We start from the raw sequence: 26,070 nt of genomic DNA on the forward strand, positions 1-26,070 counted from the left end.
TTGGCTCTCAGGGAACTTTGTGTTGCAACCAAAATTGGAGTTATTGATTGAATTTCGATTTTCAAAAACACCCGGTCGGTGCTCAAACGAACTGAAGAATATATTCAGATCAGTGGTGGAATTGGTATGTTCTCCCCGTGCCTGCGTGGGTTTACTCCGCGTGGGTTTGCTCCGTTTCCTCTCACATTCCACAAACATGCATGGCAGGCCGGCTGACCACTCCAAACTGTCCGTAGGCGTAAGTGTGGATAAGCTGTTAGGAAAATGGTAGGATTGGTATAACAGCTTGCTTATAAGAAGACAAGAGTGTATTTATTTATATGTACCTAGATTTCAAATGTCTTGTTTCCACCAACAAACGTTTTTTGTTTCGTTTTTTTTACTCGTAAATGGAGTGGAGTCAGTGGACTGCCCCTCCTCATCACACTCACCCCTCCCCCTCCTCACCCCTCCCCCTCCCCTCCCTCTTCAATGCCGGGCAGTCAGTCAGGCGGAAGCAGCCGCGACCATTTTGAAAAACAGGAGCAACAACAGCGCCAAGGTAAGATGGTCGATTGGGACATTTCTTTTGTGTACCACACGTCTCTTTCCCTTTTGTTGGGTTGGAACCGAAACCGCCACATGGACTAATGTTGGCGCAGACTGTAGTTTGGTTCCGGTTGTTACACGTGTGCGTGCTCGACGTGCTCGTACCAGCAACACACGAGCAGTCTCGTCTCATTGTGTGACTTTAGTATGTTGCTTTCCGCTCGATTTTTCGACGGCGTGTTTTTTTCCCCCCCGCCCTCGTTTTGTTGCGTGTTGTTGTTATTTACACACTTTGTTTGCGCACCGAGCCAGCTTATTCTTTGTTCCCCTGCTTTATTGGCCGTTTTGTTGCTAACTCCGGTCTGCGTCGACGCGAATGTGATGACTCAGCGGCCGCTGACGTCATCAGCACGCAGCTCTAATCGGCCTCTGTAGAAGCCTGTTCGATGTATGTGTTCCTATTCGAGGTGGCAAACTGAAGGTAGACCTGGTCTTGATGTAATTGTGTGTTGCGAGCAGTCTCCAATGTAGATGGGATCGGGAACTTGCCCTCGGAGTGATTAGTGTCGTGGAACAGTTTGAAGTTGTAATAGCAGATCTGCACTCGATGGGCGACATCACTTAACGCCAAGAGAATAGAAGAAGAGATTGGGACAATATCAGGTAAAATAAAATGAAAGCGGGATGGACTCAAAACCTTGCTACATCTTGCCATTAAAAAAAAAAAGGTACAAAAAACGCAATATCTCAATCCAATCGGTCTGGAATTTGACATTTTGACTTCCCATGCTATGACTTCCCCTTTCACCAAATTTCACTGAAATTGGAAGTTGTGGGGTTTCAAAATGCCATTTTTGTGGGTGACCTGAAGTGCATTGACCGAGCAATAACCGTCAGCAAAAATAGCGTGTTAGCACAATGTTCAAATTGCAGCTCTAAATGACCTTTTTTGAAATATTTGGGTGAATAAAAACCGCCCCCTCCCCCTTGACACAATCTATTTTATTTTTCAAACAAAATGTTGAATATTTGTTACGAAAGAAACATGTAAAGTACCCGCTGGCGCCATCATTTTTGTAGGAGAACGCACATTTGTTAGTACAGTCATACGAAATATATGTTTAGCTTTAATTGGTGGCTCGAGTGGCAAGTTCTAGGCATGGGCCGTTTTGACGATTTTAATGAGCAGCTTCTTAGAAGTTAATTGCCCTCAATTAACTTTTTTTTTCTTGTCATATACTGTATGTGACCGGCTCTGGCAAAAGGATTAGCATGTAAATTAAGATGTTCATATAATTTAATTCTTTACTTTATTGTCTTTCAAATGATATATAATACATGCTCGTACCTCCAAGATTGACGACTGTTGGCAGGTTGAGACAAACGCATTCAAAGTTGTTGTTTTTTGCGTACATCTTTCAAAAATCCATAGCAAGCAGTACCTTAGGAAAAGGATATTGACCCTAATCTTTCAGGAAGTGTTGAGAGACCACTGGAAAGTCAATTCTTACAGCAAGTGATGACATCATACAAGATTTGAAGCCTTAAAAGGAAGAGGCGGGCATTTTACATATGTTTCATTTTTCGTTGGTGCTTAGCACCCGCCCCCGTCATCGTCAGTCCGCCATTTTTTTTTTTTTCAATCCGTAATCGTTGGTCCGTCGTCACTTTGTCACCGTTATTTTAAGACCGACCAACAAAGGTGGGCATTCCGTCAATATCGACTAACCGACCATGCGGACTGATGGACGGTCCGTCAATGTTGGCGTCGGAAGTCCTTTAAATCGGAAAAAAAATAAGCGGTGATGCTCCCCTTAGTCAGCGTTTGCCAAGTAAATTCACATTAGAATCAAAACAATCCACATGACGTTTCATGTGCACATTTTTTAATTGCTTATTTTCATACATTTTTGGGCTGCTGAGAAATGAAAATTAAGACCTTTTAAGGAGGATGATTTTGATGTTATCTCAGAAGTGACATTTTTGACCACCTGATCTATTTTTGTCAATGACTTTGCGACATGCCTTTAGCCAGAATAGGTCACTTGCGTTTACGTGTGTACATGTTGTTAATAGTTGAATGAATGTATATCACATTTGTTGATGTTTTTATTATTTCTACACAAACTGTGACTTTCAGTTGTGTGTAAAATAGTGAAATCCAGGTCGATTCTCCTGCTGGAAATTCTATCCTTAATGGTAACCTCCCTGAAAGATCAAGATATTGTATTCTAATCAAAGCTACAAATCATGGCAGCTTCGGGATCGTTTTGTCTCGTTAAACTGCTGTTATTTGATGTGTTCTCCTGAAGCCAAGTACTTTATACGGGTACGGTATTGGAGTCCGAATATTGGAATCGTGACAACACGAGCCAGTCTGGTCTCGAGGTCGTGTTGTAATTCAATGTATTCTGGTCTAAATTCTGTAAGATTGAATGCAAAAGCAGCCGATGCAGGCCCAGTTGTCTTGAGCACAAGATAGGAATGTGCTCCGAGGTGTCGCGTTGCGATTGACACACGCCGGCAGATGCAGACGAGCAATGAAGCGACGCTAACGAGCCCTCCTTTCCTCCCTCTGCGCAGCACCATGGACAAGGGCCAAACGGTGAAGCTGTTTGTGGGCAACCTAGCGCTGGACACCACCCAGGAGGAGCTGTCGGCCATCTTTGAACCGTACGGTCACGTGGTGAGCTGCAGCGTGCTGCGACAGTTCGCCTTTGTGCACCTGCAGGGCGAGGGCGCCGCCGAGCGCGCCATCCGCGAGCTCAACGGCCGCGAATTCCGCGGGCGCAACCTGGTGGTGGAGGAGTCGCGGGGGCGGCCGCTGCACTCCACCAAAGTCTTTGTGGGCAACCTGAGTGGCATGTGCACCACCGAGGATCTCCAGCAGCTCTTTCAGACTTTTGGCAAAGTTCTGGAATGCGACAAAGTCAAAGGTGAGCTGAGAGGTGACGCCTGATAGTGTTGGCTAAAACCTTTTCGCAAATGACAAGGCTCAAAATAAGCAGACTTGCATCGCAGACAAAATTGACCTAGAAGGTGTGCAGTTCTTTTCAAAAAGTCCAAACTTAATATTTAAATGTGTCATTTCAAAAATAACTCATCATCACAGAGCTCCCAGTATGAGACCCAACGTAAACTACCCACTAGGACGTCAAGTAACCCAGCTAGTGTTATCACAACACTAAAATTTCAAAGAAGAAAAGAAAACACTCGATACCATTTTCAATACCGCAGAGATTAAAAAAAGGACAAATACATTTTTAAAAAATGCACAGAAACAACTGCAAATAAATAATCAATTAAATCAAAATTATTAATAATAAGAAAATGAAAAAATAAGACAATCACTTTTTCACATGCAAATGAATTATTAGTAACACAAATGAAAGAATACGACACACAGAAATTGCCACAATGACATTTTTGGTTGTCTGAGGTAAAAACACAGAAAACATCGATAAGAAAAAAAATTGAGGTGGATCATTATACAAGTAATCAGAAGTATATTTTGAAGTAGTAAACTACACAAAAAAGAAACAATCAGTAAAAATGTCTGTGGATGTTTATTTCTATTAATTTGAGGGGAAAAAACTTTTTTCCTTTCTAGAGTGTATCACATCGTGACTCAAAAAATCCAAGATTCTGACTCGGCTGCCAAAAAAGTGTGATCAGGACATCCCTATTACAGACTATATTCTTTATGTTCTCTAAAAGACAACCTTCAATTTGTAAATGTACGTTTTGTTTACAAGGGAAAGTTCTCAACTTTGAAACTTGAGTGAATTTTGCAACCTGGTCTAGTCATGGGCCACGTCCTGCTTCAGTATTGGCGGTTAGGTGCTAGCCATGACGCTAATTGTTGTCCCTGTGCTCAATGACAGCCAGGCATTCCTCTTCCGTAGGTTACGCCTTCGTGCACATGGAGAACAAGGAAGACGCACTTCAGGCCATCGAGGCGCTTCACGGCACTTCCTTTAAGGGGCGGCCGCTCTCCGTGGAGCTCTCCAAAGTTCAGCCCAGCAAGCAGACGCCCACCGGCAAGATCCCGTGCGTCAGCTGCGGCAAGCAGGGCCACTACGCCGGTGAGTGTCCCGTCGGGAAGCCCACTCTGGAGCAGTACCAGAGTCAGGCCGCCGTCCTGGCCGCCGCTGCCGCCGCCGCCGCGGGCCTCCCTCTGCAAGTGCAGCAGAGCGTGCACAACTCTGTGTACAACACGTCCACCTTTGACCCCACCTACGCCGCCCTCACCGGGATCACCACGGGCACACGCACGGACGGGAACCCCGTCAATCCGGCCGTCTACGGCGCCCTCGCCAGTCAGGTGTACGGAGCCAACGTGGCCAATCAGCTGTACGGCTCGGTGGCCAACCAGGCCGCGTTGACGTCGGGGGCCGCTCAAGTTTACAGCTCGGTTGCCCCCAACATCTATGGCCAGATGGCAGCCAATCCCGCCGCGGCGTCTGCCTACACGACGCCCGTTTATACCCAGGCGATGGCCAACCCCATCTACCTGACTGCCGCGCCCGGGATCGAAATGCAGTCGGCGGCGGCAGCAGCGGCGGCGGCGGCGGTGAACCCCGCCTACACTGTCGCGTCAGCCATGTCGCCCGCCTACGCCCACATCACCGCCATGGGAGCCGCAGACCACGCGACGGCCATCTTTGAAGCGGCCAGGCAGGCTCATTATTTTGCTCAAGGTCAGCAGGTTGTGGCCGAGCAGCAGACGGTGGCGGGCAAGCCCACCGAACGGGACCGCAGCCCGCTACGACGGACTGCCCCCCTCCTGCCGGACCCCATCATGAAGCCTTTCATTTACCAGCGGGCCAAACCGCGGCGCTCCCTGCTCCCGACACCTGCCGGCCGCGCTGCCGAGGAGGCGGCGTCAGAAGCGACCGAGGACCACGTGGCAAGGTAGGACGTCGTCTGCCGGCCGCCGCCGACCACGACCGCTTGCTTTGCCGGCGTGTTGCCGACCAAGCTGTGTATCTTCTTTCTTCTTTTCGTTTTCAATTGGCAGTTGAAATGGTGACTGATTATTTTGTCATCTGTTCTTAATCCCACACACACACAAAAAAACGAAGATTTTTTTTTTCAATTTTACACTCCGATCAAAAATACAAACTTGCAAAAGGAGCCACAGAACTGATTTTGATTTGAAGTTGAAATTAGTGAAGTTTACCTGAAATTTTGGTAAGGCGCCGCAGACCACGATCACTCAAACGATCAGAAGTATCAATAAAAATGACAAACGTCTTATTTATTGTAATCTGCTTTATGCGTTCGATTGACTTTGGCTGCAGTCAAGAGCCACTTTTGCTCCGAACATACTCTGACTCTTAAGGCCCTAAATGATGTTACGTTCAAAATGATAATGTTGACATTTGAAGATGTCGTCAATTTACCAGAGGGGGCAATTTGTTTCTTTTTGCTCTTGTATACCTGCCAAAACATTCAAGACTGTAAACTAGTTTACTGTGTTATTTTATATTGTTCTACTTTTCTTGTACTGTGGAGTAAAAAATGTTTTCATATTTTTTTTTTATGTTAATCTTTTTTGTTTTGTTTAAAAAAAAAAAGTACTTCATATGTTTAATAAACTCTCTAGAAATCAATTCTCTAGTTTCTTTAGTTTTGAGTCCAGATGTTTTAAAACTGGCAATTTAAAAACAATATAGAACAATTGCTCTAATAATCGGGATTGGACAATAGGAAGAGCTTTTTTTTTTTTGTCAAGTCAGTCATGTCCCATGAAGACATCCTTTTGGCCAGACGTGTGTCTGCATCTGTCTTCTGTTGCTTGCTCTTCCCTCCCGTACATTTGCTCTTGAAGCTGGAGGGAGTAAACGAAGAATGCTCTTGTGCTTGGATACACAGAAATTCTTGACTGTGATATTAATTCAATTCAAGAGAAGAGTAGCCTTAAATAGCGGATTTGAGAGAGAACAAATCTGAGAGAAACGAGGACCAGGAAAAGTACGGCTGGGTGAGACCGTATATGGAAGCTCTGCATTTCGTTAACCATCAGGTCACCCTTGTTGAAAATCCCATGCCATCAAAATGCATTTTTTTCAAATCGATGAGTCCAAATGAGAGTGTGATAGGGTTCAAGTTTGTCGTTTTCATGCAATGTCCCTTGAAAGGCATAAGATCTGAATTTGCCGGCATCGAATAGACTGCGGCACTCACGGCGTCCGACATCAATGACGGCAAGTCGCGGGTGGTAAGCATTGGGAACTTTTTGATAAATCCTGCTACCAATACCGGGCCAGTATGAAAAACGAGGCGACCTGGAGAACGCGGAAATCGGTGTCATCTGGTAAGTACGACTTGTTTACAGCCGTCTTTTGTGACCTTCTTCAAGCTGAACCAAGTTAGCAATAGCATTAGCCACATGTCACACACACTCATCAAGTCTCGCTGTTGCTCACACGTGCACGCTTTATTAAGAAATACGCACGGATTTTGAAAATTGTTAGCATCTTCCTGTTGATGAAAGAAAAAAGCCGCATCCATCCGTCATGTGTAGTAACGCTTCTCACAGAAATAACGTGAATCGGTCAAAGGCAGTCGTAAGTGAAAATCAGACATTGCTTTTGAATTGCGGTTCAGTAGAATTCGTTTGAAGACGTCATGAGACAAAAATCGATCATAAAAATAATTGGACCACAAGGGCGTGTTCAGCCAAGGTGTGGCCTCTAATGAGCAGCACACGTGTCATCAAACTTGTTGGAAAGCCCACAAGCGCTTTGGTGACGTGGTTTGGTGACAGCGGAAGCCAGACGGGCCATCCAAGCAGCTTGACCTTCCTGTGACCACACTTGCACATATTCAGAAATGTCAAGATCCTCACGGGACTGGAGCCAAACTTCCTGGGCGTGGCTGCGGGGGGGGAAATTGAAGAGGACAAAACAAATAGTAACGAAAGGACACCCAGTAGGACATCCAAAGAAATGAAAGGTGAACTCTAAGGTCGGATGGCACCATTCGTCGTCGTTTGAGGACTTGATGGGAGATGACCGAGGAGGACAACACTTGATAAGAGGAAAAAAAAGGGCGAGAAAGCAATTTGGACAAATCTGGAACTTTTGGGGAAAAATGTCCCATGGACAGACAAGATCAGCCTTTCTACACTTGTTTGTTGGCATTTTGTTAAGTTGCGTCGTGAATGCTTAAAAGGCCGCAAGGGAAAGTTTGAAGTAGTTCACGCAAATTTCAAACGTGTAGTAAATGTCAGTGTCACAATAACAATATTATTGTAATGCACTCATGGCTTGTTTGTTCAGAAAAATAATCACATCTAAAATTGCAATATTGAGAGGGGAAAAATGTCAATCGTGTGAAAGCCTACAAATGGCAAAATGATCAGTCACTTGATATTTTTGGCCGAAAAGAAAGCGGCGCGGCGCGGATTGTAACGCTGGTGTGTTGCCGCCCTCCGCAGATACTACGCCGACTACTACCAGCAACTGCAGCAGTACCCTCACTTCCAGTACGCCTACCCCTCCCCCGGCGCCATGACCGCCATCCCCAGCATGCAGGCGGTGACCGCCATGTCGGCCCAGCCCGTGGCCACGCTGGACGCCCTCAGGCCAGTGGTCCCCGCCGCGGCCGCGGCCGTGGCCGCCGCCATAGCCGCGCCCAGGGTGTATGAGCCGCCGTTGCCGCCGACCACACGCAAGGAGTCCGTCCTCCGCCGACCCGAACTCTCCCTTCACACGCCTGAGCCCCCCTTCCGATAGTCTGCCCCCCTCCCCTCCTCCCCCTCCCCTGCCCCGCCCCTCCTTTGCTCCCTTCCTCCTCAAACGGGCTGTTTTGTGTGCGTTAGTTGGGGGGGGGGGGGGGCTATTAACCTGCTTGACCAGCTGTTCTGTTCGTCGTGCGGTGCAGCCCCTCACCTGTCGGCCATCTTTGACCTCTACTCTTGTCGTGCCAGTAGTGAAGACGTACACGACTCCTCAGAAACTTTGGTTGGATGAATTGAAAATGTGCTAAAACCTTCACAGGTGAACTTCATTTGACCTTGGATAAACTCTTGAATGCGCGTGTTCGACTGCTCAGTGTTTTGCATCATTTACTCTTCGATGGCAACAAACTGAATGGCTAAATTCAGAACAGCCGTTTAAATCTGTCCATTATTTTATTAATTAATTGATTCATTTAATTCCCATCCCTTTTTTTTTTCCCTGAAAGGGGAAATTATTTTTGAATTCTCAGTGCAGAAAAATGCACGTAAACTCACTCGAGTTACTGATTTACAGGTTCGGTCTGTAACGTGATCTCAAATAAGCATAAATATTTATTGCTCATTGTTTTCCAAAGTAAAAGGAAATTTTATTTTGATTTCACTGAGGAAAAATGAGCAAATATTTGCTGTTGAGAGCCAGAAATTCCAAGAATTTGAAACATTTTAATAGGAAGGGATCTTTTTCCTTTTTATTCATCCCATGGATCCCACAAGCTCACAAAAAAAAAACGTATGTTCAGAAACAGAAAACAAACAAACGGGCTTAAGACCCATCAAGCCCCGCCCCCGCCCCGCCAAAAAAACATCCGTACACAACAACAAGGGATCTTAACAATTATCAGTTTACTTGGTCATTTATGAGGTGCTATATTCTTACTTCATATTCAAAGTCTTGAGGTGAAACGAAGTTGACCTGTAAAGGTTAAAGTGCATTTTTGGGTCAAGGTGAAATTTGACCAATGAGGCCAACAACACCCCAAACTTATTGGGAGTCGTGCATTTTGACCTTTTTCCGTTGTGCCAGTAGTGAGCCGCTTCGGCGCCTCACCTTCGCTTTTTTTTGTTCCTCGCACCTGCCGCAGGAAGTCAACTTCCGTGCCACTCGCCATCCGCCCGTGTGTGTTCAAGAGGTGGTGGTGGTGGTGGTGGTGGGGGTGTGGGGGTCATTGTTGCCTTATGTGAATCATTTTAGTGACAAGGTCAGATAAGCACACGCCGCGTGGTGGCTGCATTGTGACGGACAGAACCAAAGGGTCTGCAAGGTGTGTGTGTGTGTGCGTGTGTGTGTGTGTGGGTGTGTGTGTGTGTGGGTACGGGGGTGGGGGCGTGTATGTAAAAGCACACACAAGACGTATTTAACATTTTTGTTCCCCCCCCCCCAACTGCCCCTTGCTGTCGTCATGGCAACGCAGGAAGCCACTGCCTCGCCTCTGGTTTTTATACAGCAGCCTACCTCTTGTCCCTCATTTCACCCCCCCCCCCCGTCCCCCCCCCCCCACCACATTCAGTATCTTTACAAGTTGAGTTTGTTGTGGTTTTGTGCGGCGCATGTCGACTAGCGAATGAGACGATGGACTCGGTGCCTACGCAACAAGTGCTTTTTGACCGTCGCGGTTGGGGGCGGGGGTGCTCGTTTATGTTCATTTCACATTGCAGTGGTGAGCACAGTATAGATGACATGGGGGTGGGGGCTGGAGGGGGGGGGGGGGCAGTATCTTTCTGAACCCCAAATGTCAGCCCTCTTGCAAAGACATTTTGATTTCACGTAATCAGCCTTATTTTTCCAAAATTAACGATTTGACAGCTGCACATTGACACGCACCGCTCCCCCTTCCCCTACAATCACCCGACTGCCTTGCTGCGGCCCGTCCCCTCCCCCGCCCCCTCCCCCACACAGTGTAATCTTGTGGTTGCATCCTCTGTAGAAGTTTGTGTCAACTTTTTTGTGTCTTGTTTTATTGAGGGCATGCTCCGATTGACACGTGTATCCAAACTTGAATAAACGTTCTCTCGATGTTTCGTGCTGACTAAAGGAACACAAAGCTTGGGCCGTGTGCGCTGCTTCTTCTTTATCTTCTCTATGCCGGGTCGGGGGTTGGTGGGCTTGGGTGGGTGTGTTTGTTTGTGTGTCGATTGTGCATGATGCCAGCGGCCCCCCCACGGCCTCCGCCACTAACTGTGTCAACTGAATTAGGTCACCTGGATGGCGGCGTGGGCATGGATGACTTTTTAGCGTGACGTCACTCGCCACCGAGGTAAATGAACAAAGCTTTTGCCCCCCCACCCCACCCCACCCCACCCTGCCACACACACACACACCTACAACCCTTCCCTTTAACTCTGCCTTGTCCTTGAGCCCACACACGCACTACCCTTCTCTTGTACTTGGCTTGAACCCACCTCAAGTCCTAGCTCACATCAGGGGGGGCACGGCCCTTCTCTCCCCCCACCCAACCAAACGTCCATCTCGTTCCGCCGCATTCGCCGCCCTCGCACCCATCCCTGCCCCCTCTCAGCCGCCGTGTACACAGCCGTGCTTTTGCCCGCCGCCACCGCCGCCGTCACCGGTTGGGAGCTCTGACTCGGACCTCCCGGATCCTCCCACCGCTTCGCCATCTTCTTAGCTGGGAGATGCAGAGGAAAATTGTGTGTGCGTGTGTGTGTGTGTGTGTGTGTGTGTGTATAGAGTGAACCCCTGTTCTCATGGGGGATACATTCCAAAATGTCATCTCGATAAACAATATCAAAAACTTTTGATATTTTGACCAAACACGTGAAAAACACCATCAGTATTTTTGGGCTCGATCAGCAAGTTTGAAATAAAATGTACTCGATCACCGATTTGATTAGAAGATGGAGCAATATATCTCTTTACACAATGTGTATAAATCCACAAGGCCCATTAAAATTCAATGGGGAAAAAATCATTTCAACCCACCACATTTTTCCCCAAAAAACGCAGATGAACATAAATATAATGTAATGTTTATAACATCTATGAAAAAAATGCATCAACATCCCCAGTCAATCGTGTACTCAATAGTTTTGCTATTTTGAAGTTTATGTAACTTACTCTGAGTGATGATTTTCAATTAAAGAGATGTTAAAATCAAATAACACACATACTGTAGCTAGTTATTTTTTGACGGTTCTCGGGGGGGTAAACAAGCACTATTACTTTGCTAGCTTTCGGGCTCACATCAACACTACGGCAACACAGAAGGACCCTAGAATGAAGGAGGTCACGTTAGCCTTATTTCGCAGAGCCGATCAATGATGACATTGATTGATTGCAAATGATGACATTACAGCCGAGCACCGATTTTGCAGGAAATGCAAAATGCCGTTCAGTCTCGATACAGTCGATGAAATGGGCGTAAAGTCCAGAAAGTGCTGTATTTAAAATAATCCTTAGTGCTTGTTGTCGTGCTCTTGCTGTCCAGAAAGAATTGTCCCGCTCGCACACCTCCAAAAAACATGCAAAGTTGGCTTGCCTCTTGCCAATGGAAGTGTACCTGGATCAGTTAGGTTTTTTTTAAATTAGTTTATTATTTTATGGACACACTAAAAGACTGGGCTAACATTCAGTGTTGCTCCTGGCAAAGATGCTGTGGGAGGGTGTGGAATTCAGGTGAAAATAGACGTCACGTAGTGTAATTATTATGTACGGCCACTAGATGGTGTCATTTCACTCTTATTGCCATCCTCCATGTTTAGTGAATTCCTGTACAGTATTTTTAGGGAGCGTAGTTTAGTGGCCCCTAACCTGAAATCTTTGGGGTGCAAGTAGCAGATTTAGTAAAGTGACTTAAGTAAAAAATTCAATCCACAAAATGTTCACTTTGTTACTGATAAATAGACTTGAGTTGTGGCAGAGAAGTTTGTCAACACCAAAAAGTATTCAAGGATATTAATTATAATAATAAAAAATGATAGGTTGCACTGGTGCGAGTAGATGAACATTGTAGTTACACTGTCTTCAATTTTTGGGGCAAAATGCCAGCATTTAGGAGCACTGGGCACCTTTTATTTATATAGCATATAGTGCATTTCATACACAAAGTAACTCAATATGCTTCACATATGTAATGAAGAGTACAACATTTAAATGCAATTAAAAATGCAATAAAAAGAGTTCAATCAAAGTCAAGAAATAAAAAGTAGCTTGCTAAAAATGACTAAAAGAACTTAGGTTGCAAGAACAAGATTTTTTGGAAGCCACGATTTAAAAAAAAAAAAAAAATGTTTTGAACGACCTTCATCTTAAACATCGGGAAAAGCGCAGAGTTTTTAACCTGGATTTAAAATCATTTGCACTTTATTGCTGTCTTTTGATCCAGGCATTAAACGGACGCATAAAATAAAAGAGAATGAAACACTGATATTTTCTGTACATATATAATGAATTTCTGCTTTCTTAACTGCTAAAAGAATGAAAGATGCTATTGACGTGCAGTCGTTCTCAACCTTCAAACAAACCGAAGCCAGAAAGTTGAAATGGGGTTCAAAGCGGGGGTTCACTGTACGGTGGAAATGGCTTTGCTATGTTGGTGTGTGCGTGACTGGGGGGTTGCGGATTTTGAGGAGGGTTTGGGCTGGTGCCGCCGAGAGATTATAAACAATCTCAGAGTTCTTCTAGGATGCTCGCGGACCTTCGGACGATGGAGGCGGAGCCGCACTTTCGCAGGTGAGTATTGGTGACTCCTTTCTGCTTTTGAGAGTTCAATTTGGTTTCTCCACTTGAGCGCCAGTTATGTCTCATCTGTGTGAATGAACGTACGAGCTCTTGGGGCAAATCCAGATGCACCCCCCACAAGGTCCATCTTCAGTTGTGTGACGCACTTTGCCGGTTTGGTCTTTGTGGCTTTTGGTGACTCGCATCAATAAACGTGGCAGGACTCTTGACAAGTTGCTTGTGTTGTACAGTTGAAAGTAACGTGACGTTGGGGTCGCGTGGAACATGCTCTGTTGAACAAAGGACTTAATAAAAAGGTGAGATCAAAAGAACTGCTTGCGTCCTGTCGTTTTTTAGCTCTTCCTTTCGGTTTCGGGTATTTGGACGGGGTTGGCTGCACTCCCGCTGTTTGTGTTGAGATGTTCATTGGAAACGCAGTTGGATGGAATGAAGTTTGAACAAAAAGATGAACACTAACTGTTATTTGGGAGTCAGGAAGGAGAGCAAAGAGTAGCAAACTCCAACAGGGCAAGTCTGGTCATGTGAACCCACCGGAAATGGCAAATCCCGGGCCAGAAAGTAAAAAGCCTGCCACAGCTCAGCTTTAGCCCTTCGTGCTAGCTAACTAGCTTTAGCTCCAATGCTAGCGAGCTCCCCAGCGGGTAAACAAGCAGTCGGTGTTTGTTGGCATCTGTAACATACCAGACCAGAAAGTCCCTCTGAATTCTTGTTGAAAGTCCAAGTTGAAGTTCGGACTTAAACTGACCTGCAGCTCGTCATTTTTTAAAACCTTACGTACAATATGAGCCAATCCAAACAAATTTTGTAACTCAAACAATGAATTTCCGTTTTTGCTGCCAAGGGTGACACAATCAGACCACATCGGGTTTACTCTGTTCATTTTTAGTAAATGAATTCATGATCTAGAAAGTGCATTTTATATTAAATTGTGTTAATACTCAAGAGAGAGGAAGCGCTGACTTCATTTGTTGTACGGATTGGGTGCAACCCGGGTACAAAAGGGAATTGTACCTTCTTCCATCTAATGCAAAGGCATTTATGGATTACACGATGGACATTTTTTTTGTAGTAAAGAAACGATTGGATCATTTTCTGCATCACGGCTGATCATCTCACAGGAAGTTAAAATGATATCCACAGCGAGCAAATGAAATCGAAGGACAATTTGTAGTGAAACTCTGGAAATGATGAAATCTATATCAATGATGTATTCGTTGTGGCGTGACCTTTCCCGTCCGTAGAAGCGTCTGATTTCCTGTATGCCGATGACCACTTCCACCCCCTCACTGCAACTTCATTAGCAGCAACAGGTGCACTGGGGAGAGGGGAGGGCAAGGGGGTGTGCCCTTCGGGGGAGGAGGGGGGCTCCCGCCCAGCCCCCCCCCCCCCCTTGCACCTTTTTTGGGCCACAACCCCGACCCTCACCCCCCGCTTCACGGCAGTCAGTCGGTCAGAGTGGAGCACGGCGTAAGCGCCCCAGGACGAAAGCCGGTGTCCCCCCCCTTGTTGATCTCTTTTCAGCGGCCACCATGACGACGCTCGAGAGCCACATGACGTACACCGTCCACCACGAGCAGACCTACATGACACAGGAAGATGACTGGGAGCGCGACCTGCTACTCGACCCCGCCTGGGAGAAGCAGCAGAGGAAGGTACCTGCCTCCACCTCCACTTTGTGCGTGCGCGTGCGTGCGTGTGTGTGTGTTTATGTACAAGTGGGATTATTTTTTTAAATCATCTTTCATTTTTATAATCGTGTTGACCAAGAAAAAGTCTTTCTCTTGGTGCTCCTGGCGCCAGGCCTTGGCCGGGAGGATATTTTCGGCCTTGGAACTTTCTCAGTGTTGTCTTTCACTTGGTCCTCCTCCTCTTAGACCCCCCCCCCCCCAATCCACAACCCCCCCCAGCCTTGCCTTGCCAGGAGCATCTAAATATAATCTCGCCTTCAGCCTCTGTCCACTGAAAACTTGACTCAACTTTGATTTGTTCACTTTTTGGGTTGGGGGGGGGGGGGGGGGCACTAGTTTCAAAGGGGAGTGACGTCACAAATACTTTTTTGCACACCTCATGACTAATTAGCACACCTGTGAACGAGGTGTGGGTGTCGTTACAGCCCGAGCTATTAAGTGTCCGAGACGAGGGGGGGGTGAGGGGGGTTTGTATGTTTTGCTTCGCATTGCAGACAAGATTAGCCAAAGTGGCTAAGAGACACCAACAGATGGTTTCACTTCCTCCTAAAAATACTCTCCATCCTACCCCTCCTTGCTCTCCCAAATGTCCAAATCCACCCGCCCGCCCACATCCTCCATCTTGATCTGTCCAGAAGTTGTGAAGGAATGGACAGGAAGTCCAGCAGCTACCAGTGGTGTGTGTTTGCTTTTGAGGGGGAGGTGGGCACGGGGGTGGTCAAAGACCCCCTCAGTCCGTTTAAGTGACATAAACATCATAAAGAGGTGTGTCAGCTGGTTGAAGGGGAGGCGGGGGGGGGGGGGGGGTGACCTCATTGCAAGACTCGAAAAAAGCAACAGGTGTGAATGATGACTTCATACAAGTTTTAGCAATTAGCTTGCTAGCAGGGTTGGCGAATCCAGATCTACAAAGTCAAAACCTGCCACAGCTTAGCTTTAGCGACAGCCGCTTGTTCTCAACTGGCTAACAAGTTCGTCTCCACCCGTTGATTAGAAGCACCTGTGGCTAAATCCAAAACGGTTCCAGGGTTTTCACTCTATGGACCTGGATCCCCCAACCCCGCTTGCTAGCTCGCTCGGAGTGTTTGCGCGCACTCGTCATCCCCCGGATCCATTCCTTCCTCTTCGAGCTTGCCTCAGGAAGGAATCTCGCCTTCTCAGCTGTCTGCTGGTGTCCCATAGCAACCCGATTTAGCCTCGACGCATCTTGCGCACCCGCGCACACACAAGTTGGCCTAGTGGCCTGAGAGGGCTGGATTAGGAGTCCATCTAAATTTGGGCATGCGTGGCAAAAGGAGCCCCGCACCTGCCAGGACCCCCCCCCCCCTTCTTCTCCAGGGAACTTGCATCGAATGCGAGCGGGACTCTACCAGTGACCTCAATTCAGTGTCATGTGACACCCTCAAATTGAACCGCAGATCGTCGTACTGTCAATTTGTCAAAACGTTTCACTTGATCTGACGTGGACCAAAACGTGCACTTGACTTCATCACTTGTCTTCTTGTCAAATGATCCTCAAGTGGCGGCTCGTGGACACGTAATAAAACAAGGATGGTACCAACACGGGACGTTTTGAGGTTAGCAACAGGCGTCGTCTATGAGCTACTTGGCTTTGGCGGCATAATAATAGTTTCCGCACGGAACGCTTTAGGAAAAGGAGAGATACAAGGGACATTTTGTATCATTCTATGTAATCGAAGATCATTTGTGAACAATACTCTTCCCTCCACAATTATTGACACCCCCTGGTTAGGATGTGTTCAAAGCATAAACTCAAAAACTCGCATAGAGAAAATTGTAGAAGTGGTCCAGCAGACACAGAATCAAGGCCATCTCAATCCCCAGACCTCAACCCTATTGAAAACCTGTGTATGAGCTCATGAGGAGGAGCCAGATGAAAAAAAATGAAAATGGATGGCTGGAATGGTCCACGAGCCCTCTTTCTGTATTCTCTGAGAAAGAGGAGGGCGGGGTTTAAAAAAACAATGTTTTTTCCTATAAATTCATAAGAACATTTTCTTTGTATCTTACTGTTTTCTGAAAGACGTGACATATTGCACTTTAGGATGATTCAGAATGTTTTAAATTTATATTTACAATTATTGATTTAGAATTATGAAAATATTTCCATCTCATCATTGCTGAAATGATTGTAACGTGTTACTTTCATGAATAAACGAAATCATTTAGCCAGTTAGTGCCAGTGCGAAATGTCATTTCAAATGTAATGTTTGTGGAGTTTTTAATCATGTCCTTGATATTTAACAATAATTGATTTCCTAATTAACCAATATCGGATTGAATTGAATCAAATCGCACAAATCAAACAAGTGTTACTGCAAAATCACAATATTTGTAGCACGCGATTTGATGGAAAAGAATTCATTCTTTTTTTTCCCTTCAAAATTTCTGTTCTATACTATTTCAAAAAAAGCACATCTCAAGCAGGGATGACAATAATTATTATGGATGTAACAAAAACGGCAATATCGTGACATCACAATATTAAAACTGCTACAATATATTGTCGTTGTCATGTCAGGGTATTAAATGCAGCACATCTATTTAAAAAAAAATAAAAAAGTCAGATTGATTTCTCTTTGTGCAGTTCTAGCTCCCTCTGGTTCTCTGGTGAGTTTTTTTTAGTGCAGTTTAATTTTCAATATTTTTATATTTTTCATTGCTGTATTGTACAAAATCACAATATTGTATATGTTTTTTTTTTTTTTTTTTTTAGTATGAGCTTATTTTTTATATTGTGACCTTTTTTTTGTATCGCCAACCTCCCACCCAATATCGTGATATCTGGATATTGTTACATCCCTAATATTTATAGAGGCCAATGTACATTTTCCTTTATTTTTCCACATTAGGACACGCAGACTCCCAACCGTGTGTATTCTAAGCATGTGTGTGTGTGTGTGTGTGTGTGTGTGTGTGTGTGTTAGACGTTCACAGCCTGGTGTAATTCCCACCTGAGGAAAGCCGGCACACAGATTGAGAACATTGAGGAGGATTTCAGGAATGGCCTCAAGTTGATGTTGCTTCTGGAGGTCATCTCAGGTAGGCGTGAAAAAGCAGCCGGGCCTCGTTCCGTTTTTGCCTCGCGGGAACCTTGACTTTTGCGTGTGCGGCGCGCCGACAGGCGAGCGACTCCCCAAGCCGGACAAAGGAAAGATGCGCTTCCACAAGATCGCCAACGTCAACAAAGCTCTGGACTTCATCTGCAGCAAAGGCGTGAAGCTGGTGTCCATCGGCGCCGAGGGTGAGCGGGATGGCAGGATTGTGACCCTCAATAAGCAATGGTGGTCACGCGTGTGCGTGTGCGTGTGCGCTCACAGAAATCGTTGACGGCAATGTGAAGATGACCCTGGGAATGATCTGGACCATCATCTTGCGCTTTGCCATCCAAGACATCTCTGTTGAAGGTATGTGCGATGACGTGCGGAGGCGTGCCAGGACTGAACGCGCGCTAGTCGTTAGCCGTTAGCTTACGTAGTCGCAAGAGAAAATCAAGCCTGCGTTGGCGTTGATGGCTGATTGCGAAAATGGGCTTCTGATGCGCTTTGCGTCCGTGCAGAGACGTCCGCCAAGGAGGGTCTGCTGCTGTGGTGTCAGAGGAAGACGGCGCCCTACAGGAACGTCAACGTGCAGAACTTCCACATCAGGTGAGAGGACGGCGTCCGATCCCTTTTCGTCCGCACACAGAATTGCGCTCTGCTCCACTCGGCGCCCTTTTTGCTTTCCGTCCTTTTATGGCTTCCTTCTCGCTATCACAGTTGGAAGGACGGCCTGGCTCTGTGCGCCCTCATCCACAGACACAGACCCGACCTCATCGACTACTCCAAGCTGAGAAAGGTGCCTCCTTCCTTCCTTCCTTCCTTCCTTCCTTCCTTCCTTCCTTCCTTCCTTCCTTCCTTCCTTCCTTCCTCCAGAACAGTGGAAATATCTCTATTCCTTGTTACAGCTGACGTTTGTCGCCCTTAGGATGATCCCATTGGCAATCTGAACACCGCCTTCGATGTGGCCGAGAAGTTCCTGGACATCCCCAAGATGTTGGACGCTGAAGGTGAATTTTGATGTCTCCAACCGCGACGTACTTCCAGGTGGCAGTTTCCAAGTAGTGAAGAAACCCGTGAATGCCAAATGACCGGGCGAGAAAGGAATCTTGTGCAAAACGATTTACCCTTTTCTCACACAAGTTCCGCTGGATTCATAATGAGGTTAGGGTTAGGGGTTAGGGGTAGGGTTAGGGTTAGGGTTAGGGTTAGGGGTTAGGGGTTAGGGGTTAGGGTTAGGGTTAAGGGTTAAGGGTTAAGGGTTAGGGTTAGGGTTAGTAATAAACTGTCTATGGAAGCCCATTTCTGCCAGTAAAACATAAAAAAAAATTAGTGGTTTTTTATTTATTTATTTATTTTATAACTGTCAGAGAGGTCAGTTACCGGCAGTGGGAAGAAAAAAAGGTTGTTGTTTTTTTCCCACTTTTATTTACATTTCCCTCTCGTTGTCAGAAGCGCTGTTAGTTGACCTTTTGTAGACCTCCATGTGGCACCCGCAAGCCATCCATCGGCGAGCGAAGTCAAGTGGTTTATATGAAGACCATGTCGCACTCAACGGGAATCTAAAAGTTGATTTTATGAAGGTATTGCATAATTGTACTTTTTTTTTTTTTTTTTTTTAGGAAACGGGCTCAAGTGGAGGAAAAAAAAAATCCACTTTTTTTTTTTACACCCCCCAAAAAATCCTATTTTTTCCCACTGGCGATGGTTGTTTATTAGGTCCACGTATATATTTATTATTTTATTATTTATTTTTATTATTTTTTTTTTCAGGAGAATAATAATAATAATTTTATTTTTAATAAAAAAAATTAGAGAGGGGGGCGGGGGGGGGGTTGTTAAATATAAAATGAAATGAAAAGGCAGAATGAAGAAGGATTTATTCTTAATTGAAACTTTACTCGTCATACACAGCTCGAGCGCCAACACTTCCTGATCCCCTGTCAGCTGACTAACACGAACCAATCAGAAGCTAGCACACTTTAGGTCAATGCAAGTGAATGACGGAGAGCAGCAGATTCCACACATCAACTTAGATACTTATACAAAAAAATAGCAAAATGTGTAAATAATAATTCTGTACACGTAAATATACATTTGAACAAATGACAAAAAAAAACGGTGGGAATGGTCTTCCATCAGTGAGCGATGGTTGTGTTGTGCCGCCCTCTGGTTTGCAAACAAGGTCATTAGGCTAACTGTCAAAATGGCCTCCAGATATCGTCAACACGCCCAAACCGGACGAGAAAGCCATCATGACCTACGTGTCCTGCTTCTACCACGCCTTCGCCGGTGCCGAGCAGGTGGGACGTTGCGCGTGGGGAAACGGGTTTTGCGCCGGCAGCTGCCACGTCTGACCGCGCGGCCGATCCGCTCTTTGATTGACAGGCTGAGACGGCCGCCAACCGTATCTGCAAGGTCCTGGCGGTCAACCAGGAGAACGAGAAACTGATGGAGGAGTACGAGAAACTGGCCAGCGAGGTGAGAAACATCCGCCGGCGTCCTTTTTTGTGGCTTTTTGTGTGTGGCCGCCCTCGGAAGCAAAACGTCTTGTGGGCCGAGCGCAGCTTCTGGAGTGGATCCGCCGCACCATCCCTTGGCTGGAGAACCGCGTGGCCGAGCAGACCATGCGCGCCATGCAGCAGAAGCTGGAGGACTTCCGCGACTACCGCCGCGTGCACAAGCCGCCGCGCGTGCAGGAGAAGTGCCAGCTGGAGATCAACTTCAACACGCTGCAGACCAAACTGCGGCTCAGCAACAGACCCGCCTTCATGCCCTCCGAGGGCAAGATGGTGTCGGTGAGCGCACGTCCCCGCCTGCGCGCGTCCCGCGCCCGCCGCCCGCCCGTCACTGGTGGGCGCCGTCTCCGTCCCGCAGGATATTGCCAACGCTTGGAAGGGTCTGGAGCAGGTGGAGAAGGGGTACGAGGAGTGGCTGCTGACAGAGATCCGCCGCCTCGAGAGGCTGGACCACCTGGCCGAGAAGTTCAAGCAGAAGTGCGCCATGCACGAGTCCTGGACCTCAGGTCGGTCGGGTGTCGCTTCGCTGACATGAGTTTCAGTTCAGTGGTTTTTCGCCAAGTTCGCCCTCATTAGCGCAAAGCATTTCTGAAAAAGTGACCGTTTTGCCTGCTTGACTTTTGGCTCCAATGGCTCGTCTCGCCGGCCTTTTCATTTAACTCGGCCAAAATGCAACGCGAGGGAAGAAATGTCTTACCTTTTTCATTTTATCATGGTGTTTATTAAATATTGCGCAATAATAGCAGTAATACACATATTTAAAAAAAAAAAACTAAGCATTTTTTAAATAACTAAAACTCATTTAAAAAAAACGAATTAAGACTAACAAAATTTAGAAAAACAAAACTAACAAAGCAAATTCCCAAACGATAATAAGCTCGGTATTTCTACTTTCCACCCGTGCCGCGTCTGACTCAACAATGCGGCTTCAGGTAAGGAGGAGCTGCTCTCCAGGAAGGACTACGAGTCTGCGTCTCTGATGGAGATCCGAGCGCTGATGAGGAAGCACGAGGCTTTCGAGAGCGACCTCGCCGCTCACCAGGACCGCGTGGAGCAGATTGCCGCCATCGCGCAGGAACTCAAGTAAGGCAAAGCTCGCCTCGCGCCTTGGCGGAGGTCGGCTTCTTGGTCTCAATGCTGTCGATGTGCGCGTGCAGCGAGCTGGACTACCACGACGCCGCCACCGTCAACGCCCGCTGCCAGGGCATTTGTGACCAGTGGGACAACCTGGGCACTCTGACCCAAAAGCGGCGGGACGCTCTGGAGGTACGAAAACCGTCTCACGGTCAACCGTGGCCGTCGACTTTCGTGACACGCGACCTCTCGGCAGCGCGTGGAGAAGCTGTGGGAGACCATCGACCAGCTGTACCTGGAGTTCGCCAAGAGGGCGGCGCCCTTCAACAACTGGATGGATGGAGCCATGGAGGACCTGCAGGACATGTTCATCGTCCACAGCATCGAGGAGATCCAGGTGCCGCCGCTCTTCCTTGTCTTCGAAGCTCTGGTGATTGCTTGGAAGTGTTTGTCACGGCTTTTCCCCGCCCACCTCCGCAGACGCTGATCACCGCCCACGACCAGTTCAAGGCCACGTTGCCCGAAGCCGACAAGGAGCGCATGGCCACGCTGGGCATCCACACGGAGATCCTGAAGATCGCGCAGACGTACGGGATCAAGCTGTCCGGCATCAACCCGTACACCAACTTGACGCCCCAGGACATCGGCACCAAGTGGGACACGGTGAGTGGGCGGGCCGGGCCGGCGCCGTCCATCCACGTGACGACGCCCTTTGTCATGACGTGACGCGGCTGTTGCAGGTCAAACACCTGGTGCCCCTCAGAGACCAAATGCTGCAAGAGGAAGTGGCCCGACAGCAGGCCAACGAGCGGCTCAGGCGCCAGTTCGCTGCCCAGGCCAACATCATCGGACCTTGGATCCAAACCAAGATGGAGGTAACGCTGGTGGCCGTCCATTCTCGCCATTCTCATTTAGCACCATTCAGAATGGATCGTAATTGTCCCAAAATCGATTTTCTTCCATTTATTTTATACCGTCTTGCCCTTGCCTTTATTGGGAGCGCCGTTCATGTTGTACACGATTTGGCCACTTAGGGGCAGTGTGGTTCCGTGTGTTTAAGTTGTAGCCACATTAGAGAGCAGAAGGAAAACGATCAAGTAATGTTAACACGCTTCTCTGTATGCTGTTGATGAAAGTGGCGCGGGCAGCGCGCTAATTAGCATTAGCGAGTCAGACGGGAGTAGATCATGACGATTGTTTGCACATTATAAATTGAAGCCGAAATCATTTTGAATCCATTCTGAATGGAACGGTGAGATTCGCACCCGCCATCCAAGCAACCTGGCGGAGCCGTCCGTTGATTGCCGTGCCGTGTGACGGTCACTCGGCCGCAGGAGATCAGCCACGTGTCCGTGGACATCGCCGGCTCTCTGGAGGAGCAGATGAACAGCCTGAAGCAGTACGAGCACAACATCATCAACTACAAGTCCAACATCGACAAGCTGGAAGGCGACCACCAGCTGAGCCAGGAGTCGCTCATCTTCGACAACAAGCACACCAACTACACCATGGAGGTAAACGCGACGGCGGTCCGGGTGCGAGGGCGGCGGCGTACGCGCGCTTTCTTTTCCTCACCCCGCGCCATCCTCCGCAGCACATCCGCGTGGGCTGGGAGCAACTTCTCACCACCATCGCCAGAACCATCAACGAGGTGGAGAACCAGATCCTGACCCGCGACGCCAAGGGTATCAGCCAGGAGCAGCTCAACGAGTTCAGGGCCTCCTTCAACCACTTCGACAGGGTGAGGCCTTTCGTTACAGGCGCTAGCGCGCTAGCATGCTAGCATGCTAGCATGGACCTTTGATTTTCCAAAGCGCCGGATGGGCCAGCTCATTTGCAGATGTTTCGTCTTTGCAGAAGAGAAACGGCATGATGGACCCGGACGACTTCCGCGCCTGCCTCATCTCGATGGGCTACGACCTGGTGAGCCTCAAGCGGTACTCGGGACTGTTCTGGACGCGCATGTGCTCATTAGTGTCTATGTGGACCAGGGAGAGGTTGAGTTTGCCCGCATCATGACCCTGGTGGACCCCAACAACACCGGCGTGGTCACCTTCCAGGCCTTCATTGACTTCATGACCCGAGAAACCGCAGAGACCGACACCGCCGAGCAAGTCATGGCCTCCTTCAAGATTCTGGCCTCAGACAAGGTTCGTTTTTTGACTCCAACTTACACCGAGCATGTTTTTGTTATCTTGGGGATGAATTCGATCAATGATCTCATCAACTAATGGGATGGGTTTCCATGACGACTGCTCCTGACAGGGAAAAACAGCTCATTGCCTGACTGCAGTATCAACTTGCAACCTATGGAGGGCGCTACTGGACATTGTGCCTTTTATGTACTGTCAATTGGACCTTGGGACCTGTTTTTTGTGGTCCAGATATCCAATTTAGTTGACTTGCCACTCCGCAGCCCCAGATTATTTAATGACCAATTTGGGGTCAATTTACTCAATTTAGTTGACTTTTCTCCCCCAGCTTTAGATTTTTTTTAAAAATAATAATAATTATGAAATTACCATATTTGTGGTCAATTTACTTAATTTAGTAGCCTTTTCCCCCCCAGCTTTAGATTTTTTTAAATTTTTTTTTCAATAATTATGAAATTACCAATTTGTGGTCCATTTATTCAATTTACTTGATCCCCCCCACACACACTTTAGATCTTTTTTTTTTTTTTTCAATAATTAATAAATGAACAATTTGTGGTCAAGTTATTCAATTCAGTTGAAAGCTTTAGATTTTATTTATTTCTTTTCAATAATTATAAAATGACCAATTTGTGGTCCATTTATTCAATTTACTTGATTCCCCCCCACACACACTTTAGATTTTTTTTTTCCAATAATTAATAAATGAACAATTTGTGGTCAAGTTATTCAATTCAGTTGAAAGCTTTAGATTTATTTTTTTTTCAATAATTATGGAATGACCAATTTGTGGTCCATTTATTCAATTTACTTGATCCCCCCCACACACACTTTAGATCTTTTTTTTTTTTTCAATAATTAATAAATGAACAATTTGTGGTCAAGTTATTCAATTCAGTTGAAAGCTTTAGATTTTATTTATTTCTTTTCAATAATTATGAAATGACCAATTTGTGGTCCGTTTATTCAATTTACTTGATCCCCCCCACACACACTTTAGATTTTTTTTTTTTCAATAATTAATAAATGAACAATTTGTGGTCAAGTTATTCAATTCAGTTGAAAGCTTTAGATTTTATTTATTTCTTTTCAATAATTATGAAAGGACCAATTTGTGGTCAACGTTTTCCACAGCCCTCCATTATTTGAAATGTGACTAATTCCGAAATGTCCGATCTATGACTAACCCTTACTTAATAAATCCTCCGATCACACGAATGACTAAGAACCCCCCCGAACCTCCCCCCCCCCCCCAATTCAGAGTTACATCACAGTGGAAGAGCTGCGCCGGGAGCTTCCGCCCGAGCAGGCCGAGTACTGCATCAGCCGCATGACGCGCTACGTCAGCACCGACAGTCCCGCCGGCGCCCTCGACTACATCTCCTTCTCCAGCGCCCTCTACGGCGAGAGCGACCTGTAAGGCCGACCAGGTGCGGCCGCTCCTGCAACTTGTGTTTGTTGTACTTGTGCAGCCGCCTGTTTACACACACACACACACGCACGCACGCACGCACGCACACACCGCTGCACGGTGGGTCTGGAGGAGGGATCATAGCAGCGATGTGGTCAGAAGTAAAGCATTGTGGGTAGCTACAGGTGTAAATAAAGCGGCACAGGGAATGATGAGAAGTGGATCCCCCCCCTTTTTTTTTTTTTCCTTTTTGGGAGTCTTAACGAGATGCGGCAGGAAGGTTTTTGACGGGCTGATGTATGACCTTCGACTGTGCCCCCCCCCTCCAACCCCAAATCGACACCAAAAGCTTTTGGAAACAACAAAACTTGAAATAAAAACTTGTCACATTTGAACCATCACTGCACACACACCACCTTGTCTCTATTCTTCCTTTCGCCGCGTGTGTGTGTGTTCTTGTCTGTGTCATCTTGTGAGGACCATATTCCGGGTTTTTACTATCATTGTGGGGACATTTTTGCCGGTCACAACTCAAGACCTCTTTTTGAGGGTCAAAACTTGGTTTTAGAGTTTAGGTTTGAATTGGGTTAAGGTAAGGGGCAAGGAAATGCATTATGTCAATGGGATTATGCCACTAGGAATTATGAGCTAGTGCGTGCGTGTGAGAGAAATGGGCAACCACTCTGCTTTAATTGGGCCCACCAAGCATTTAGATTAGCAACAAGTCCTGTAACATTTTTTTTTTTGCATTATTTTTGCAGTTTTCTTCTCTAAATTGCTTTGCTTAAATGTATTTTCTTTCTTTCATTCATTCATCTTTTTTTTTGTATATACAGCTTTGAAAAAATGAGTCCACCATGAAATTGATCAGTTTCTCTAATTTTAGTCAAATGAGCATTTTTTTTCAAGGCTCGATTTATTTTATTTTATTTTTTTTGCAGAGCAGTTGTGTGAATCAATGGCTGATTTAAAAACAAAACAAATCATGCACTTTCTAAGTTTGGGGAGCATTTTTATTTTTTTGCAGGTTATCCCAGAGAACTGAAGCATTTTTTTTAATTAAACAATTTTAACTAACAAAATAATGAATAATTGGCTTTTTTCAAATCACGTTGTGTGTAGCAGCAAACTTTGCTGTCTAGAAGTAAAGCTAAATTGATTTGAACAAAGTTTTGCTTTAATGTAATTTTATACA

General features: G+C 46.5%; 2 protein-coding genes across 7 annotated transcripts; both read left to right on the forward strand.

Moving 5' to 3' along the window:
* The first annotated feature begins 395 nt into the window (after positions 1-395).
* rbm14b (RNA binding motif protein 14b) lies at positions 396-10,320 on the forward strand. 5 transcript variants are annotated; one of them, XM_077545427.1, is made up of 4 exons: positions 396-541; positions 3,112-3,464; positions 4,413-5,442; positions 7,973-10,320. In XM_077545427.1, exons 2-4 carry the CDS (start codon positions 3,116-3,118, stop codon positions 8,268-8,270), a joined length of 1,677 nt encoding a protein of 558 aa, XP_077401553.1. In that variant the 5' UTR covers positions 396-541; positions 3,112-3,115; the 3' UTR covers positions 8,271-10,320. The 5 variants fall into 5 exon arrangements, with proteins under 5 accessions (XP_077401553.1, XP_077401556.1, XP_077401557.1 ...); XM_077545430.1 differs by having other exon boundaries at positions 4,434-5,442; XM_077545429.1 differs by lacking the exon at positions 396-541 and adding an exon at positions 586-733.
* A 158-nt stretch (positions 10,321-10,478) lies between these two features.
* On the forward strand, positions 10,479-25,287 carry actn3b (actinin alpha 3b). 2 transcript variants are annotated; one of them, XM_077545424.1, is made up of 21 exons: positions 10,479-14,623; positions 17,608-17,722; positions 17,805-17,924; positions 18,001-18,087; positions 18,240-18,327; positions 18,439-18,517; positions 18,647-18,728; positions 19,936-20,021; positions 20,107-20,199; positions 20,286-20,516; positions 20,596-20,743; positions 21,170-21,320; positions 21,395-21,503; positions 21,568-21,708; positions 21,792-21,974; positions 22,052-22,186; positions 22,646-22,825; positions 22,906-23,052; positions 23,169-23,234; positions 23,303-23,461; positions 24,726-25,287. In XM_077545424.1, the coding sequence occupies exons 1-21, from the start codon at positions 14,501-14,503 to the stop codon at positions 24,882-24,884; spliced, it is 2,682 nt and encodes an 893-aa protein (XP_077401550.1). In that variant the 5' UTR covers positions 10,479-14,500; the 3' UTR covers positions 24,885-25,287. The 2 variants fall into 2 exon arrangements, with proteins under 2 accessions (XP_077401550.1, XP_077401551.1); XM_077545425.1 differs by lacking the exons at positions 10,479-14,623; positions 17,608-17,722; positions 17,805-17,924; positions 18,001-18,087; positions 18,439-18,517 and having other exon boundaries at positions 18,249-18,327.
* Positions 25,288-26,070: the final 783 nt, after the last annotated feature.

The sequence above is a fragment of the Vanacampus margaritifer genome, chromosome 15 (genome assembly GCF_051991255.1).
Source record: "Vanacampus margaritifer isolate UIUO_Vmar chromosome 15, RoL_Vmar_1.0, whole genome shotgun sequence".
Lineage (NCBI taxonomy): Eukaryota > Metazoa > Chordata > Actinopteri > Syngnathiformes > Syngnathidae > Vanacampus > Vanacampus margaritifer.